The following is a 16,023-nucleotide window of genomic DNA, read 5'->3' as shown; positions in this document are numbered from 1 at the left end:
ATTTCAAAATTTAAATGCTCGTCGCATGGCCATCCATAGAGGACGTACGCGGCACAGGCATAAACAAAACCTTTGCATGTTGACAGGTGTATGTTGGTGGTGGTGCTTGTAAACAAGATTTGCGAATCGACGACATCCAATTATGGATTGATCAAGTTTCTGAACCATGGAAGTTGGAAACAAAAAGCTCAGATCAATTTTCAAACAAGTGGTAAGTTGATTTCACTCAGACTTGAAACTTGTACAATAATTTATACACGCGTGTCTAGCAAAGTTCGGCCAAAGTTTTATCGACGGGAGATCGCCCACGATTATCCAGTGTTTCATCTCCGAATAGCGTATGCCATGATGAAGATGGTGGCAAGCCAACGATTGATTTATCAACGGCAATCGAATACAATTACTGTTTGATCAATTCGTATGTGCAAGAACGGTGCCAACGTACTTTGTCTCCATACGAAGAGATGGTCAAAACATTCACCAGTGCCGAGGATGAAGATGGCATCATTGAATCAATCGGCTCAGAGTTTTTTCTTGATCCAAGTCAACCAGCTGACCATCAGTCACCGGACTGTGATGAGTTGGAATTCGATAGGAACAATAACGATTTGTTGGAACAGGCCAAAATAATGGAAAAGTGTGTTCTTTCGAAATTGCCTCCACTGAGCCAGGCCGATGAATTGCTCAACTACATTGAACTAGAGAAAAAGAAACTTACTGGTCAACAGACGATCGTGTCGAAACGATTGACTGAGATGATACTGGCCAACGATGGTCACTTTCAATCGGAATTGGCACGTGTCCGATGCATCGAACAGGATTTGGCAACAGCCATACACACCTGTGTGGATGGCCGTCGAGCTTTTAGAGAATCGAAACGAAATTTTACCCAAACCAGCATGACCATCATCGATAACCATCGACTACGTGAAGCAATCATTCAGATCATCGATTGTCTGCAAGCGATCAAACGACTGAGAGAGACGGTCGAACGCATCGATTATATGCTCCAGTACGAAAAGAACTTTTCCACGGCCATCGATTTGTTAGACAAACAGATGGACATTCTCGAATCACTTTCCGAAAAGTATAGTTGTGTGGCCGAAATGCGAGATCGACTGCTGGTGGCCATTCAGTTGGTGGGCGATCAGATGGACGCCGTGTTGGCCAAGATGTGCGATCGATTCTGTGTCCGAACCTATCGACAACTGGTCAAAGCATATTCTCAGATTGGCAAAACAGAATCATCGCTGCAGCAGTTACAACTCCATTTTGTCAACACCATCCACGACAAAGCGTTCGGCATTGTTCTCGGTTACGTCAAACTCTTTTCGCCCGATCATCATCATCACACGGCCACAGAATCTAGCTTCAAACGCAAACCGTTGGCCGAACTGTGTCAGCATCTGAATCCTGAATCGTTCCTACAGTGTTTGATTGACATGTGTCGTGCTCTTTGGGATGTCATGTACAACTATCACCATTGTCTTGCATTCTATCAACGTCAGCCATCGAGCTTGACCAAAGAGGAAATTGATTTGGCAGTCAAGAAGCTTTCACATGGGGCACTGCGAGTTTGGTCAGACGTTCAGCACAAAGTTCGGATTCTTCTCACCAGTGTCAAGTTTGTCCACCAACAACCGGGCAACCATGCCGATTTGATGCATTCTGATGCAGCAACTAACCAGCCACCGGGCGATGATGTTGATCAGATTACTCACCACCACCACCACCAGGATCAACTGCTGTTTAGTTTCGAAGAATTCATCAAGATATTGAGCGTGTCTGAGCGAATGATTGAGATTGGCAAGCAGTTTTGTCAGCTTTACCAACTTTGCAATCATCATCGGAATGAATTGTTGTCACCATCAGCCAGTCCAACTATGGAATTGGAAAGCACGCTTTATCAGCAGACTAGAGCCTATGTTCAATCCTATCATCAGGTGTCCATGTTCGAGTTGAAGATTTTCCTCGAGAATGAGATATGGACCCGTTGTCCAATCGAAACGACCGATGAATTTGAACTGATTGCCAAGCTGCAGGAATTTGCATTCATCAAACAACGATTGCTGCGAATGAAAATTCACGAAGGACAATGTTCAACCGGGAAAAAAGACAAACTGACCAAAGCCATTCCTTCCACATTGCTGCTGTCGCCCGTTGCTTCGGGCACGACCAGAGCATGCTACTTTGTCGCGGACGATTTGGACGCTGATGATGATGTTTTATCGCTGCGGGTATCGGTGTCGCCTTTCGATGAACTCATTACCCGTGATACAATCATTTCTCAGCAGACATTCGACTCTGATTCCGACAGAGATGATGATCGATGTGACATTCGACCACCGAACGATTCCGTGTCAAGCTCCAAGATGGAGATTGTGACCACCAACACGGCTTTGAATGTGGTTCGATTGATGGGCCGTTACATGAACATAATGTTTCTGTTGCGGCCAATTTCACATGATATCATACAAGCGTTACTCGAACTATTTGATTATTATTTGTACGTGGTCTATCACTTTTTTGCCAAAGATGCATTACCGGTGTCGTGGCTTGTTGTGAATCAGCTGAGCACACCACCACCACCACCATCATCACAATCGAATCGATTGCAGCTCAATCACAAATTGTCTTTGTTCATCAAACGCATTAATGAGACTTTGATTTCGAATAATGGGACTTTTATCCTGAAAGACGACGAGATTGGATCGGCAAATTGCTCTCCTTCGAAGGCTGCTTGGTCAATGCCCAAATATCCATGTCCTGATCTTTCAGAATATGTTCCTATTCAATTGGCCGATCGACACTATGCTCTTGGTGAACGTATTATGGCCATCCAGTCCATGTGAGTGTGATGATAGTGTGGTTATTGTCAAGAGTGATTGTCATTAATGATTTTTCCACAGGATTTTCATAGGCCGTCAATTTTATCACCTTTGTCCGTTGCTGTTGGAGTTTTTACGACCCGACGATGAACAAGATGATGATGAATCATCCTGGAGTCTGAATGCTGAAACGTCGAAATTGACAAAGGACGGATTCATCAAGGGTATTCAATTCTACCACGACAAGGTATGTTTATTAGTATAGAATATTGTTTTTTTACGACTCTTAATTGATTCATCATTTGTATCGGACTCTAGATGTGGTCGAGTGTGGCAAGTTTGCAGTATCAGTGTTTATACGCCGTGGTCACCAAATTATTGCCTTACGAGACGATCGTACAACAGATGCAACAAACTCGTTGGGATCTGAAAGAGATACCATCCATACATTCGCCATATGTCAACGTTATTGTTGAGCAATTGAATCGCTTCGATGCTGCCTATGGCCAATTGCTGCATTCACATGACCTGACCTTTCTTACGGCCAGTTTGATCGAAGATGACCACGTCGATGGTGATGATGATGATGGTGATGGTGATGATGATGATGAAGATGGAAACATTATGCCGTTGACCAAACTTGAATGGTTGTCTAGACGAATTCCAATAACTCTTTGGGAATGCCTGTTGCGTGCCTTGAATCGAACGTTCATCGAGGGATTCTCAACTGTTCGCAAATGCACAAACGAAGGTCGAGCTTTAATGCAATTGGATTACGAACAATTTCTGTCGCATATGGAAAAACTGATGACACCCTGCTACTATTACTATTACTACACGAACCAACAAACTGCCAAAAGCAGCCTGAAAAGCTATCTGGCCAACGAACGTCTTCAAGTGGAAGAATACATCAAAGCATTCTACATTACCGAGTCTACATTCGCCGATTGGATCCGTCAGAAGTCAAACGTCTACACTGGAAAGCAAATTGTATCGCTCATCACTTGTATTGCTGGCGATAACAAAAAGCTACAAAGTTCCTTGTTGTCCGTTATCGATGCCTCATCGTTGGAACATTCACAATCAGCACCAGTGACGAATGAGTGAGTTTATTTCGCAGTCTACTTATGACCATTCCCCGTGTGTGTTTATATATATTCATTAAAGCTTTATTCTTTTTTCTATTTTTATTTGGTTATTATTATTATATATTGTGTAATCATTGTAATGTAACAATAAAAAATGCTATACAATTGCTACAATCCACATTATTTATTCAGTATCAATTTGAATTATTCAAACATGAACAATCGCCAATCGATAGTGATGAACGAGTGAGCAGACGATGGTTGCAATGAGCAAAGGCCAAATACATATGTTTGTATGGTTGATGTCTTGTGATTTATTCAATGATTGACGACGACGACGACAATTCATCAGACTGTCATTTTCCTTGTTGAGCTATTGTCTGCTCATCAACAAGTGACAATACAACATTTTACGACGACGACGTCATCGTCCAGTATCATTTGATCACATCGTCTGTTCAGTTGGTTGTTTTTGTCATCGTTGTGTTGATCGATGGTCTAGTGATATTCGGGTATGATCAATTCACAGATGCAGCAAATCATTTTGAACGGTATGTTAATCATAACCATAACCAATAGATGATTGTTTTGGATTTGGGATTACCACTTTATTATAGCACATAACCATCCAACCGAGAAACAAGGTCGAACCATAGCCATGAACACTGGAAATATGAGTAGTAGTAAAATGTCCGAAAGGAAATTCACTGTCTATGAGAACAATCATCGCCATGATAAAGACAGCGATCCAATCGAGTTGAGCATCGCCTTGGAACAAGTGTTTGACAAGGGTGCGTTTGGCCATGTTCGTACTGCTTTTATAAAAGGTGAAAAGGTGGCCATCAAGCACGTGCTGCAAGACAAACGTTATCGCAATCGTGAACTGCCGCTCATGAAGCAACTGAACCATCGTAACATTGTCACGTTGCTGTATTACTTTTACCACACCGAGTACGACCATCTCAAGGTAGGTGTTACAATGGCGAATTGATGCATCAACTCTGACGTTGTTTGTTGTTTCGGTGTTGGACAGAACTCGAACATTTTTCTGAATTTGGTCATGGAATACATACCGACCAACCTGAACATGTTGATCCAGAAGAGCAACAGAAACCGCAAGAATTCACGTCACTCTCTGCCGCATGGTGACCTTTGTTCGCTGTCGCCAGTTCCTGCCACCAATTTGTTTACCATCAAACTGTGCATGTATCAAATATTCCGTGGTCTGGCCTACATTCATTCTCAAGGCATCTGTCATCGTGATATCAAACCAAACAATCTTCTCTTTAATTCGGAAACGGGCGTGCTCAAGATATGCGATTTCGGGAGGTGAGTCTTTTAAACTTGGTCATCGCATTACTCAATGATTTTTGTTGTTGTTGTTGTTGTTATTGTTATTTTTGGTCAAGTGCCAAACATTTACGGCGTGGCGATTCTCACGTTTCCTACATTTGTGCACGATTCTATCGAGCTCCCGAGCTGCTTTTCGGCGCCACCGACTACAACGAAAAGATAGGTTTGTGAAACTGAAAATCCCTTTAATTGTGTGCAATAAAATTGTCTTCAATTTGTGATCTGCAGATCTATGGTCGACTGGTGTCGTTTTTTCCGAACTGTTGCTTGGCCAGCCAATTTTTTATGAGCAGAGCGGCCTCGACCAATTGGTTTGTATCATATCAAAGCTGGGCACGCCAACCAAAGAGCAGATTCTTGCCATGAATCCCAAGTACGCCCGCTATCAATTTCCTCAGGTGTATCCACGGTCCTGGCCGCTGCTGTTTCCGTGTGCACCTACCGACGCTCTAGATCTCATATCGAAGCTGTTTGCTTACGACCCTTCACATCGAATAGCTCCGTTGCATGCTTGTGCACACCAATTCTTTGACGAATTGCGTGATCCGAACAAAAAGTGGTCATCGAATCGCGATTTGCCACCACTGTTTGATTTCAGTCAACACGAGCTGAGCATCGATTCCAGGATCAATAGTCGTCTTCCTTCCTACAAGACCAAGCCAAACGCCAACATTGCCTACCTACAGCAAACAACGCAACAATTGGCCACTAGGATGTTTCCGTCCAGTTTGCCCGCATCTTCCGCCATTCATTTGGGACCGTATCCCATGGCAACCCATTTCTCGAGTCAGCAGCAACAGCAACAGCAGCAGCAACCACTGGTGACAACTATGGACTCGGAACAGATATCTCCCTGATTTTATATCATTCATATTCACATACTTAATAGCACCAACTTGTCAAGAATAAATGCATCCATACACACACATTGAATGTTATATATAAAACCTTGTGGTTGATCTTTGCTCATTGGTTAAAGTGTCTATTGGTCGGGGGCTGCCATTAAAATATTTTCTCATTAGTACTGTGCAAACATTCCTGTCCTCTGTGACCTTTTGATCTTTGGCCTAGATTTGGCACTATGACACACACACACATACACACACATGAAACCTGTCCCGAATTCCGAGATGCAATTTATCATTGCCCAGGATCGCTGAATGTTATAGACGATTCGCTGCTGATGGATTAGATAATAATAAAGTGCAGACAGAGAGAACTTTTATATAAAAGACTTGTACAAGTTTGGTTTGATTTCAATTTGCTGTTTGATCGTTGGTGTTTCAGTCGCACATTCTGTTGCATAATCAAATCACACACATTGTACGATATTCGAGAATGAGATTCTCCGTAAGTATTGACTATTGATTTGTGAATGATTCTCTCATTTGTTTAGTCAATTATTCTAGAGAATAGAACGCATCATGCAGGCTTTCCTGTTGTTGGTTGCGTTCGTGGCCATCGTTCCATGCATGTCGTTTTCATTGGGATCGCTGTTTACAAGTCGAGGTCCACCAGCAGCCGGTTATGTGCACACAAAGGCATATGTAGAGGAATCGCCAGAAATCGGTATTGGTTTCCAAAAAGTTCCGGTCATGGTTCGTGTGCCTATGCTCGTGTTTCGCAAGAAAAAGACTTTGGTCACACGTCCAGTTGCCTTGCCCGTGTGTCAAGGTTGCAGTGATGGCCAGGTTCAAATGCAAGTTGTACCATCGAAATCGGTAAAGGCTGCGGGATCCTACACGTCGAACGTGGTTTTTCCCGACCACCACCCCTATGACCAGTATGGCAATGATGAATAATCAGTTTACACACAGAAAGAAATTACACAATTTTGGTTTTTGACATTTCATTTCCAACACACTAATCTCTGGGCCACATGCATGCATGTTATAAATATAATTCGAATAAACATGACTCATTTTGTCACGTGTATTAACTGTTCTAATTTTTTTTTTCATAAAATCTTTTCACATTGATTTGTCACAATAATTGAATTTTTTTTTCAATAAAAGCTACATTTGTTTGTTAGGGCGCATGACACCCTAGAATGTTGCTGGTGTCATCATAGTTGCTATCTTGGTGGTGTGTCTGCTATTTGCATTGAGCTGTTGAGAAAGATTAATCACGCACACACACACACAAACACAGACACGAACGATCATCGTTGTTTATTGTGTGGCCAACAATATACCGATTGGACAGCATCCAGCAGTGTGCATAATCATCATCCACCTATAAAAATCTATCAGCAATCTAATTATTGGATCAACATTTGCTGCTGGTTGCTACTTTCACTGCCCCATGTTTGTGTGGCAAGTCATCATCATCATTCCTTTGACCCTTGTCTGCTGAATCCATATGTCTTTTATTTGGCGTTATATTGGCAAAACACCCACTTTAGTTGATTGAATTGTTGTTGTTGATGATTGTTGATTACATTCCGCGCACATTAATTGGATTAATTTGGATCAACTTGGATTAACAGTCAGGATTGGTGTCTGTAAGACATCCATCCAATGCACATGTAAAGTGTGCATTTCCAGTTGTCACCATCATTAGTCATAGTCGTCACACACACACACACACAAGTATCAGTTGATTGTTTATTCCAAATCATCATTTGCATCAGTCGTTGCTTTGTTTTATTGAATCCCAGACGATGCTCATCAAAGAATTGTGAGTATTGTCCAGTTTGGTTATTATAATTACTATAATGCTAAAATGATATTGTTCTCTTTTGTTCCTGTTTAGTCGTGTCGTGCTGCCGTTGACGGTAGAAGAGGTGGGTTTTCATTTTATTCTGTTGCTATGTGTATTGATTACGATGATGATTTTTCCAGTATCAAATAGGACAGTTGTTTAGCGTTGCCGAAGCTTCGAAAAATGAAACTGGTGGTGGTGAAGGCGTCGAGGTGGTCAAGAATGAGCCGTTCAGCAACTATCCACTTTTGGATGGCAAATTTGACAAAGGCCAATACACTTACAAGATTTACCACCTTGATTCCAAGGTGCCTTCTATTGTTCGGCTAATCGCACCAAAAGGTTCGTTGGAGATTCACGAAGAAGCCTGGAATGCCTACCCGTACTGTAGAACCATCCTCACTGTATGTATCATTTTTTTTATCTATTCAATGATCACATGATGACGATGCTCTCTTCATCCACAGAATCCAGACTATATGAAGGACAATTTTCGTTTGGTGGTGGAAACGATGCATTCACCGGACAGAGGGACACAAGAAAACGCTCACCACTTGGATCCACAGCTTCTTAAGCAACGGGATGTGGTTTTCATTGACATTGGCAACGATTCTGTCAATCCATCGGTATACATTTGAAATGTATTCATGTGTGTGTGTGTGTATATCACATTCTCTTTTGTTGTTACATTTCCAATGCAGGACTACAAGCCCGATGAAGATCCTAGGAAATTCAAATCACAAAAAACAAATCGAGGACCATTGTGCAACGATTGGAGAGTGAGTAATTGTCAGTGTTTGTATTTTGTTCATATGATTCATTCAATGTTTGCTTGCAGAAAAGTTGTGAACCGGTCATGTGTTCCTACAAACTGGTCACTTGTGAGTTTAAATGGTTTGGCCTTCAAGGTCGTATTGAGAACTATATTCAAAAGGTATGACATTTTTTTTGTTTTTTGTTGTTGTTGTTCCTGTTCACCATAATTTGTTGTTTTCAGACCGAGCGAAGAATATTCCTCAACTTTCACAGGCAAGTCTTTTGTTGGGTGGACAAGTGGCATGGCCTGACCATGAAGGATATTCGTGAATTGGAGGAAAAGACCAAAAAAGAATTGGACGAGGTAATTTGTAAAAAATCTAGTTGGCTCGTTGACTAACCAAAATCTCACGTTTCCACGTTACAGCAACGTGCCAAAGGCAACCTCAAAGGAACCAAACAGATAGATTAGTCAAGTTTCGTGTTGTGTGCGTGAGTGTGTGCAGAATGTGCAACCCCCTTTCATCATCCGAGATTCTTCGCAGCCATCGATGATTGTCAATCTCAACGCCACTGCAGCCATGCACTCATCATTCAGTGATTCATTATTCTAGCAATGTTCTATTACCGCGTTAACCAGTGTGTGTTTTTTCAATTTGGGCTATTGTGCCCTCGATTTTTCCCGGTCATGATCTTGATATTCTTGATATTCATCTCCCAATTGTATTGTAGCTCTGGTTGTTTATCCTATTATACTATTACTATATTATAAAAAATTATATCTAAATCGTCACTAATTTTGATTTTGCTTGATGAATAAATGTTCGTTGTTATATTTGAATGATGAATGATGAATGATCAACACAACAGCCTGTTTAAACGATGCAAGTACCGTCAGTCACATGCTACACAATATTGTGTTCTGCACTGAATGCATGTTTATTTTAAATGATTCCGATGATAATGATTAGTCGTATTTATAGTCGGGTTGTTTTTGGCTTCAAACAATGGCCAATCAGTCGGCCAACCGTTATACGAATGAAAACTACATCATCAACCACTGCTACTACTGGTCTCACCGATACTGGCCGTTTGTTGATCAATTCAATCAAACGACGGGCGCCCAAAAAAAAGAGTACCATACAACAAACAGCTGAAGGTCTATGTGAACGACCAGTTTATGCATTGAGCACTGCCGAAGAATACAACCTCGACGATTTCCATTCTGCATTAGTGCAACACGGTCTATACGAGCAAGTGGTATATGACGACGAATCCATTCAAAGCGAACTGAATGGCCAAGTATTGCACATGACGGCCAAATACAAATTGGAAGACGAGAATAACAAAAGAGACTTTTTCGTTTTTGACGAAGGTTCGATCGTTTTCTGGAACATGTCGGCCAGCGAATGCAGTCTCGTGCTCAAACTGCTTCGGCACTACGAGCTAAATTCATACAATCAAGACATTGTCAACGAAGAACGTGAAGAGATTGATGTCGTGCTCACCACCGGATCATCGCACTCCCGATTGTCTCGAGGTTTGATTCATTTGAACATGAATAATGACGAACCGAACGCCGTCAATTTGGACAAGTTTGCCTTTTCCAACGCCATTGCACTTTCGGTCAAACTGTCAATATGGGAAGCGAATCTTGACCGTTACATCGACAGCATCGGTTACATCACTCAGGACATGAAAGAAGGCCGGAAAATTAACCTGACCAGAGATCAGGTGTTTAAAAAAACGGGCCAATTGTTTGGCCTTCGACATCGACTCAACCTCAGTTCAGATATGTTGGACACGCCCGATTTTTACTGGGACAGAGAGCAACTTGAACGATTGTTTACGGCAACCTATCTGCACCTGAACATCAACAAACGAACCAGGGTGATGAACGAGAAACTGAATCATTGCATCGAGCTGATGGATCTGCTCTCCAGTCATCTGAATGACATTCACCACGTGCGACTCGAGTGGATGATTATCATATTGATCATGATCGAGGTTGTCTTTGAAGTGATTCACTACATAGAAAGATTTGCCATTCCTGTCTGAATGGTGCTGCTGGTGCAGCACATTAATTACATTTGTAATTTTTTTTGTTATAAAAGATTGTACAATGTAAAGGTAAATGTTTTTTGTTTTGTTTGTTTGTTTTTGTTTTTATTGTCATCATTCTCTCTTGGCTATTGTTAGTATATGTATAGATTTATTTATTATCACTTGATTGGTGAAAATGGATTCGGTGACATCCACCGAGTTCTCAGTTCCCGGATCAAAGGTACAGTGTAGGCGACGCATTCATCCCAACCGGGTTTCCGCCAGGCAGCTTCTCTGATTTCACGACGAGCTTGGAGGTCATCGTATTCTGTGCATTGGAATTGGTCAATAATTAGTCGGAGCATGGAATAACATATTTTGTATGGTGTTTGCTTACTCCAAAGGTGGTGGACACAGTAGAGCTGGCCAATTTGCGAAAAGAATCCGGCAATGGCATTGTTGCGTCGAAAGTTGATTCCTCTGGCCCAGTTGTTTCCCCACTCGATCATGGTGCCTGGCTTTAGTACGTATGAACGCATTTCGTACATTGAATTGTTTACTTGCGGTTGAGGACTAGGCCAAAAACTAAACGACAACATGAACTGATTTTGGCGTGATCGTAGAAACGGTTCTTGATCCTTTTCCAGTGCCATCAGTGTTCGATCGCTTCGAATCAAGTTGAACACTTGTGATGCCTGTTTCCAACCGTCGTAGCCCCATATATGAACTAAAAGCATCAGGATAAAATTAGCCAGATCAAGTTGAAGCATCATTATCTCAGCACAAGTTACCATATTGGTCGAGATCGCCCACTTCTACTTTCCAGCTGCCAACCAGTCGGATTTCCGGACTTTTTGTCTGGATCTCGTTGCACCATGCTTGGCTACGGAAAACAAATTACGGAATTAGTTGTTGAATGACAAGTTGAGCGTATTACAAGTTTTGCAAGTATTCTTCCTTGTGGCGAGGTTTGACATCGTGAACTAGAAATTATTAATGTTACAATTTTACAATATATGTGGTGTTAACGTGTTTGAGCACTACTTACTGTGCAATTCATACACTTTGTCCGTATCACTAAGCAGTCGGGAGTGAGCTTCTTTTCCGGTATCGATTTTACGAACCATGAGAAGTTTACTTAACCAATTTTCGCTTTCGTTGTTGACGGCCGTACTAGCTATGCATCTGGCAAGCACCAACTGTTTCGGTTTGTTTGTTGTGGCCACCAAAACACTCGATTGCACCAGTAGTCGTCGCAGAAAGGCCATGTTGCAGCGGATTCTTTTTGAACGATAGATGATTAGCTTGAAAATTGAATTAGATTGAGAAAAAGAAACGAAAAGGACAAGTTGCGGTCAATTGGAATCAAATCAGTGCGTGTGTGTATATGTAAACACAACACAGCTTGGCATGTATAAAATCATCTGCTGTTTGTTTGTTGTTCTATTTCCACCAAGTGATTGTTGTTTGGGTGCATGCTGCACGCGTTTGTGATTTAATTTGTTATTATTATTATATGTTGTTATTGTTATATCATTCACAATTTATAGTTGGTCAAATTGTTTTTTATTGAAATTTCTGCCATTCTTATTACTATTACTAAATGGTACTTACCGATATGGTCGTCAAACATTTGAACAACAGCAGCAGCAGCAATACACGAGATGCCAACACCAAGGTGGTCATTGTGCAATCGTTGAACAACGTGCAGATCATGTTGCCAGAATTGGGCTTTGTCAATGCATTGCGGGCATACCTTGAATTGAACAAGATTGACTACCGGATTGATCAACGTTCCAACGCGGAATGGATGTCGCCAGATGGCCAATTACCGTTTATCAAGTTTGGTCGCCAGCTGATTTCTGGCTTTTGGCCGATTGTCGAATTCATCAACAACGAATTTCACATTACGGTCAAGGGTGATGGTTCCGAGCGTCAGGCACACATTGATTTATTCAACAAGGTGATTATTGACACTGAACTGTATTACACATGGCTGGACAAGGACACCTACGACAAGCACACGAAAATTAGCTATGCATGCGACAAGCCGTGGCCATTGAACAACATTCTTTGCTGGCTCAAACAACGGGATATCGCCTGGGTATGTGTTTTGATCATTGATAAAATGAATTGCTCTGTTGACTAATTACTTGCTTGTGTATAGCGACTACAAGACCATTCTAATGGACAGAATGCATTGGAAGAATATTTGCAAGAAATGATTCGTGTGACATCACGCCAAGTGGATGAAGGCAGCAGTGCCGTATCTCAGGAACTATTGTGTCTCATCTATGGTCATATCAAAGCCATCAATTCGTACGACAAGACATACGAAGTGTTGAGCAATATGGTCAAACAGTATCCGTCGCTGTTGGAGTTTGTTGGCAAATTTGAAGCCATCTTTCATCAGCAGCAGCAGCAGCAGCAACACGAGACCAATTGACTAGCAAAAGTCTGACACACATGTAAAGTTTAGCTGTATTTGTTTTATTGTTTTCTCATTAAATGGTCAATTGTGTTATTGACAATCATCATTAGAATTACGCACATCAACAATGAGTTGGCCGTATTTGATTTTCATCGATTGTTCAATCTGGAATCGCATCGATTTCGGTGCTTCGAATATCAACACAATGGTCGAGCCGAGATTGAATTCGCCGAATGGATTGCCCTTTGCCACTGCTTGATTCATTGGTTTCTCTTCGTAGTGTGCGGCGGCCGAAAGTAACATTTGCGTTCGATTTGTCCGCAGTTCTGGATCAAAGTAGATTCTCATTGAGCCAACGTTGACTGCACCTACCGGAACCATGGCAAAGAATCCATATTGCCATTCACCGACATATGCAACCCGTTCGTTGACCGAAAACAGGTTCGGAAACCATGAAGCGAATGTTGGACGTACAGAGTACAGTTTTCCCGGGAAATGACGTCTATACTTGACTGTCCAGTTGACTGGAGAATGAAATCTGTGGTAATCACCTGGAGCCAGATAAATGACACAGTGATATAGATCAGTATTCTGGTTCTGTAGCAGACATTGCTGGTATGTATCGCTGCGTTCCGATACTTGGCACGATTTCCAGGTGATGGGGCCCAAGAACGATTCCATCGTGTATGTGATGCCTTTTACCTGTTCGAGAAGACCATCTTTGGCCAGACCCATATGCAACACTGTTCCATCACATGGCGAAACGACGTCGTGTTCTTGGCCGGCGATAGGTCGCAGACCGGGCTTTAGTTCTCTTTTGAAGAATTCGTTGAGATTCTTGTATTGTTTGAAATCTTGAATCAGTGCTTCGTCCAGATCACAGCCAAAGGCAGCTGCGTAAGATTGTAGAATCGGTATTCGTACCGGTTGTGGTAGTTCAATCGAATTGATCCATCCCCACACTCTTGACAGTGTTCGTAACGGAAGCATCCGATACATGGACACTTCAAACGGTAGTGGCTTGTAAACATTCTGGTCGTCTTTTCTACGCACTTTACGCACTTGACCGAGCAACATTAAAATGAGTCCAAACGATGTCGGCACATATAACCACCGTAGTCGTTTAGTAGTCATCAATTTTCGCTTGTGACCTGTTGATTGTTAAATTAATAATGAAAATTGTACAGGCATTCATAAATTATTAACCTTTCAACATTTCCAACAGTTTAAACATCCTGTGCAATACGGTTTGTTCTAGAAGAAAAAGAAAAACGATCACTGACGATTGTAACGACCGGACTCGGGACTTGGCCCGTTTGCTCAAGCTCGTTTTAGCCATTGACGATTCTACAGACTGAATGAACTATAGCCATTCGTCGTCTTGTTTTAGCGATTTTGCTGATTTAACCTGATTCTAATCATTAATCGGACGATTAAAACTCACCAGTTGAAGGCCTCATGATTGTATGCTGATAAACTGGTTTCACTTGGCATGCATATCAAGTTTCATGTATCCATTTTCCATTCACCCAGCACAGCTGATGATTGTATCCAAATCATGAAAGTGTACATTGTCTATGAACAGTGCTCGGAAAATTAAGTTTCAGAATTTTGCTAATTTTGCCAATAACTAATCTGTATTTGTATTTATCATCATTTTAGAGACCAATGGCCAAGCAAAAACAAAATGCGTTAATGCTAATTATTAATAAGAGAGTTGGATGGATTTTATTTTTGTTTTTTTATTCCAAAAGCAAAATCGTATGGTACAATGGAACAATTTTCAAATTCAAATTATCATTCAAAATGCAATTTGGTTTGGACAACGAAGCGCATGATGACGTTCAACTTTTTATCACTGGTGAAACAACAATTTGATCAGATTTAATCGATGATGACTCGATTATTCACACTAAATGTTTTTCATTTCTATTTCTATTCATTGCAATCATTTAATTTCTCTGCATTTTTGCCAACTCATTGATCGAGCTGATAATAAAACATTTTTCAACCAAATGAAATGAGCGTTTGTTTTTTCCATTTCTACGTTGTGATTTTTCATTCGAACAACGTGTTTTTCGGAATCATTGTCGATCAATGTATTCTGATGATCGTTATGATAAAATGCATTGGTTACTGATTTTTTTTGTTTCAAAGTTTCGTGTCGTTGATTATAATGATGGAATAAAGTGAACATGTGCTTTTCGAAACTATATTACACATCAATGCACAAAACATGCTGATTTAAATGAAAAATCAAAGCCGAGGAAATTATAAAAACAACCTCCCAATTCTGTACAATAAATAGCTGCTTCTTTCAAAACGATACCAAATCAAGAAAGCAGCCGGTGGCCATCTCACAGAAAATGAACATCTGAAAGCCACTTTCCATCATCTGTGCTTGCTTTAACCCATTAATGCCCATGATAAAAACAAGATGTTGATGACATGATTTAAAGAAGTATCCAACTCGATTGTGATTAACAATATTGAATTAACGATTGATTCGTATTTCTTTCCAAAAGAATTTCGTGTTGTGATGTGCCGTGTTTAATTAGTGTTTGTCAAGTGTTTAGTGTTTTATTATCATCTGTTTAGTTCTCATCATTATCAACTCAGCGTGGTGTTGCAAATTCGTGTTGTGCTTAGTGCTGTGCAGTGATTTGTTGGTGTATTGTCAAATGTTTCATTGGTGTCATCTCTATCAATTAGTGGTATGTTGTTAATTATATTGTTGAAGATGTGAATTAATTTCATTTTCTTTTCGACAGAATATGTTTGTGTTTTGTGAAATGAAGTGTTGTCCATTCATTTGTGTATT

At 41.0% G+C, this 16,023-nt stretch overlaps 7 protein-coding genes across 8 annotated transcripts; 5 read left to right on the top strand and 2 right to left on the bottom strand.

Annotated features, from left to right (window-relative positions):
• Positions 1-16: 16 nt before the first annotated feature.
• Positions 17-4,099, top strand: Vps50 (vacuolar protein sorting 50). Its single transcript, XM_047060407.2, has 4 exons — positions 17-211; positions 270-2,848; positions 2,910-3,075; positions 3,147-4,099. Exons 1-4 carry the CDS (start codon positions 167-169, stop codon positions 3,933-3,935), a joined length of 3,579 nt encoding a protein of 1,192 aa, XP_046916363.2. The 5' UTR covers positions 17-166; the 3' UTR covers positions 3,936-4,099.
• A 110-nt stretch (positions 4,100-4,209) lies between these two features.
• LOC124496847 (glycogen synthase kinase-3) lies at positions 4,210-6,501 on the top strand. Its single transcript, XM_047060409.2, has 5 exons — positions 4,210-4,467; positions 4,534-4,883; positions 4,950-5,245; positions 5,326-5,432; positions 5,498-6,501. Exons 1-5 carry the CDS (start codon positions 4,431-4,433, stop codon positions 6,124-6,126), a joined length of 1,419 nt encoding a protein of 472 aa, XP_046916365.1. The 5' UTR covers positions 4,210-4,430; the 3' UTR covers positions 6,127-6,501.
• Positions 6,502-7,366: 865 nt separating this feature from the next.
• vib (phosphatidylinositol transfer protein vib) lies at positions 7,367-9,569 on the top strand. The gene is made up of 8 exons (XM_047060413.2): positions 7,367-7,948; positions 8,024-8,054; positions 8,113-8,376; positions 8,440-8,598; positions 8,674-8,751; positions 8,811-8,906; positions 8,970-9,092; positions 9,156-9,569. Exons 1-8 carry the CDS (start codon positions 7,932-7,934, stop codon positions 9,198-9,200), a joined length of 813 nt encoding a protein of 270 aa, XP_046916369.2. The 5' UTR covers positions 7,367-7,931; the 3' UTR covers positions 9,201-9,569.
• Positions 9,570-9,631: 62 nt separating this feature from the next.
• LOC124496849 (required for meiotic nuclear division protein 1 homolog) lies at positions 9,632-10,873 on the top strand. The gene has a single exon (XM_047060411.2). The coding sequence runs from the start codon at positions 9,677-9,679 to the stop codon at positions 10,784-10,786; it is 1,110 nt and encodes a 369-aa protein (XP_046916367.1). The 5' UTR covers positions 9,632-9,676; the 3' UTR covers positions 10,787-10,873.
• Positions 10,866-12,197, bottom strand: Nipsnap (protein nipsnap). Its single transcript, XM_047060412.2, has 5 exons — positions 11,820-12,197; positions 11,709-11,754; positions 11,563-11,654; positions 11,169-11,498; positions 10,866-11,099 (listed from the first exon to the last, which is right to left on the bottom strand). Exons 1-5 carry the CDS (start codon positions 12,037-12,039, stop codon positions 10,951-10,953), a joined length of 837 nt encoding a protein of 278 aa, XP_046916368.2. The 5' UTR covers positions 12,040-12,197; the 3' UTR covers positions 10,866-10,950.
• A 41-nt stretch (positions 12,198-12,238) lies between these two features.
• LOC124496853 (metaxin-2) lies at positions 12,239-13,318 on the top strand. Its single transcript, XM_047060414.2, has 2 exons — positions 12,239-12,875; positions 12,939-13,318. The coding sequence occupies exons 1-2, from the start codon at positions 12,375-12,377 to the stop codon at positions 13,215-13,217; spliced, it is 780 nt and encodes a 259-aa protein (XP_046916370.1). The 5' UTR covers positions 12,239-12,374; the 3' UTR covers positions 13,218-13,318.
• Positions 13,246-14,748, bottom strand: LOC124496848 (phosphatidylserine decarboxylase proenzyme, mitochondrial-like). Of its 2 annotated transcripts, XM_047060410.2 has the most exons (3): positions 14,647-14,748; positions 14,409-14,456; positions 13,246-14,353 (listed from the first exon to the last, which is right to left on the bottom strand). In XM_047060410.2, exons 1-3 carry the CDS (start codon positions 14,660-14,662, stop codon positions 13,293-13,295), a joined length of 1,125 nt encoding a protein of 374 aa, XP_046916366.2. In that variant the 5' UTR covers positions 14,663-14,748; the 3' UTR covers positions 13,246-13,292. The 2 variants fall into 2 exon arrangements, with proteins under 2 accessions (XP_046916366.2, XP_075588629.1); XM_075732514.1 differs by lacking the exon at positions 14,647-14,748 and having other exon boundaries at positions 14,409-14,634.
• Between the last annotated feature and the right edge of the window lie 1,275 nt (positions 14,749-16,023).

The sequence above is a fragment of the Dermatophagoides farinae genome, chromosome 7, assembly GCF_024713945.1.
Source record: "Dermatophagoides farinae isolate YC_2012a chromosome 7, ASM2471394v1, whole genome shotgun sequence".
Taxonomy (NCBI): domain Eukaryota; kingdom Metazoa; phylum Arthropoda; class Arachnida; order Sarcoptiformes; family Pyroglyphidae; genus Dermatophagoides; species Dermatophagoides farinae.
The sequence above is the reverse complement of the archived record's forward strand: the minus strand, read 5'-3'. Positions and strand labels throughout refer to the sequence as shown.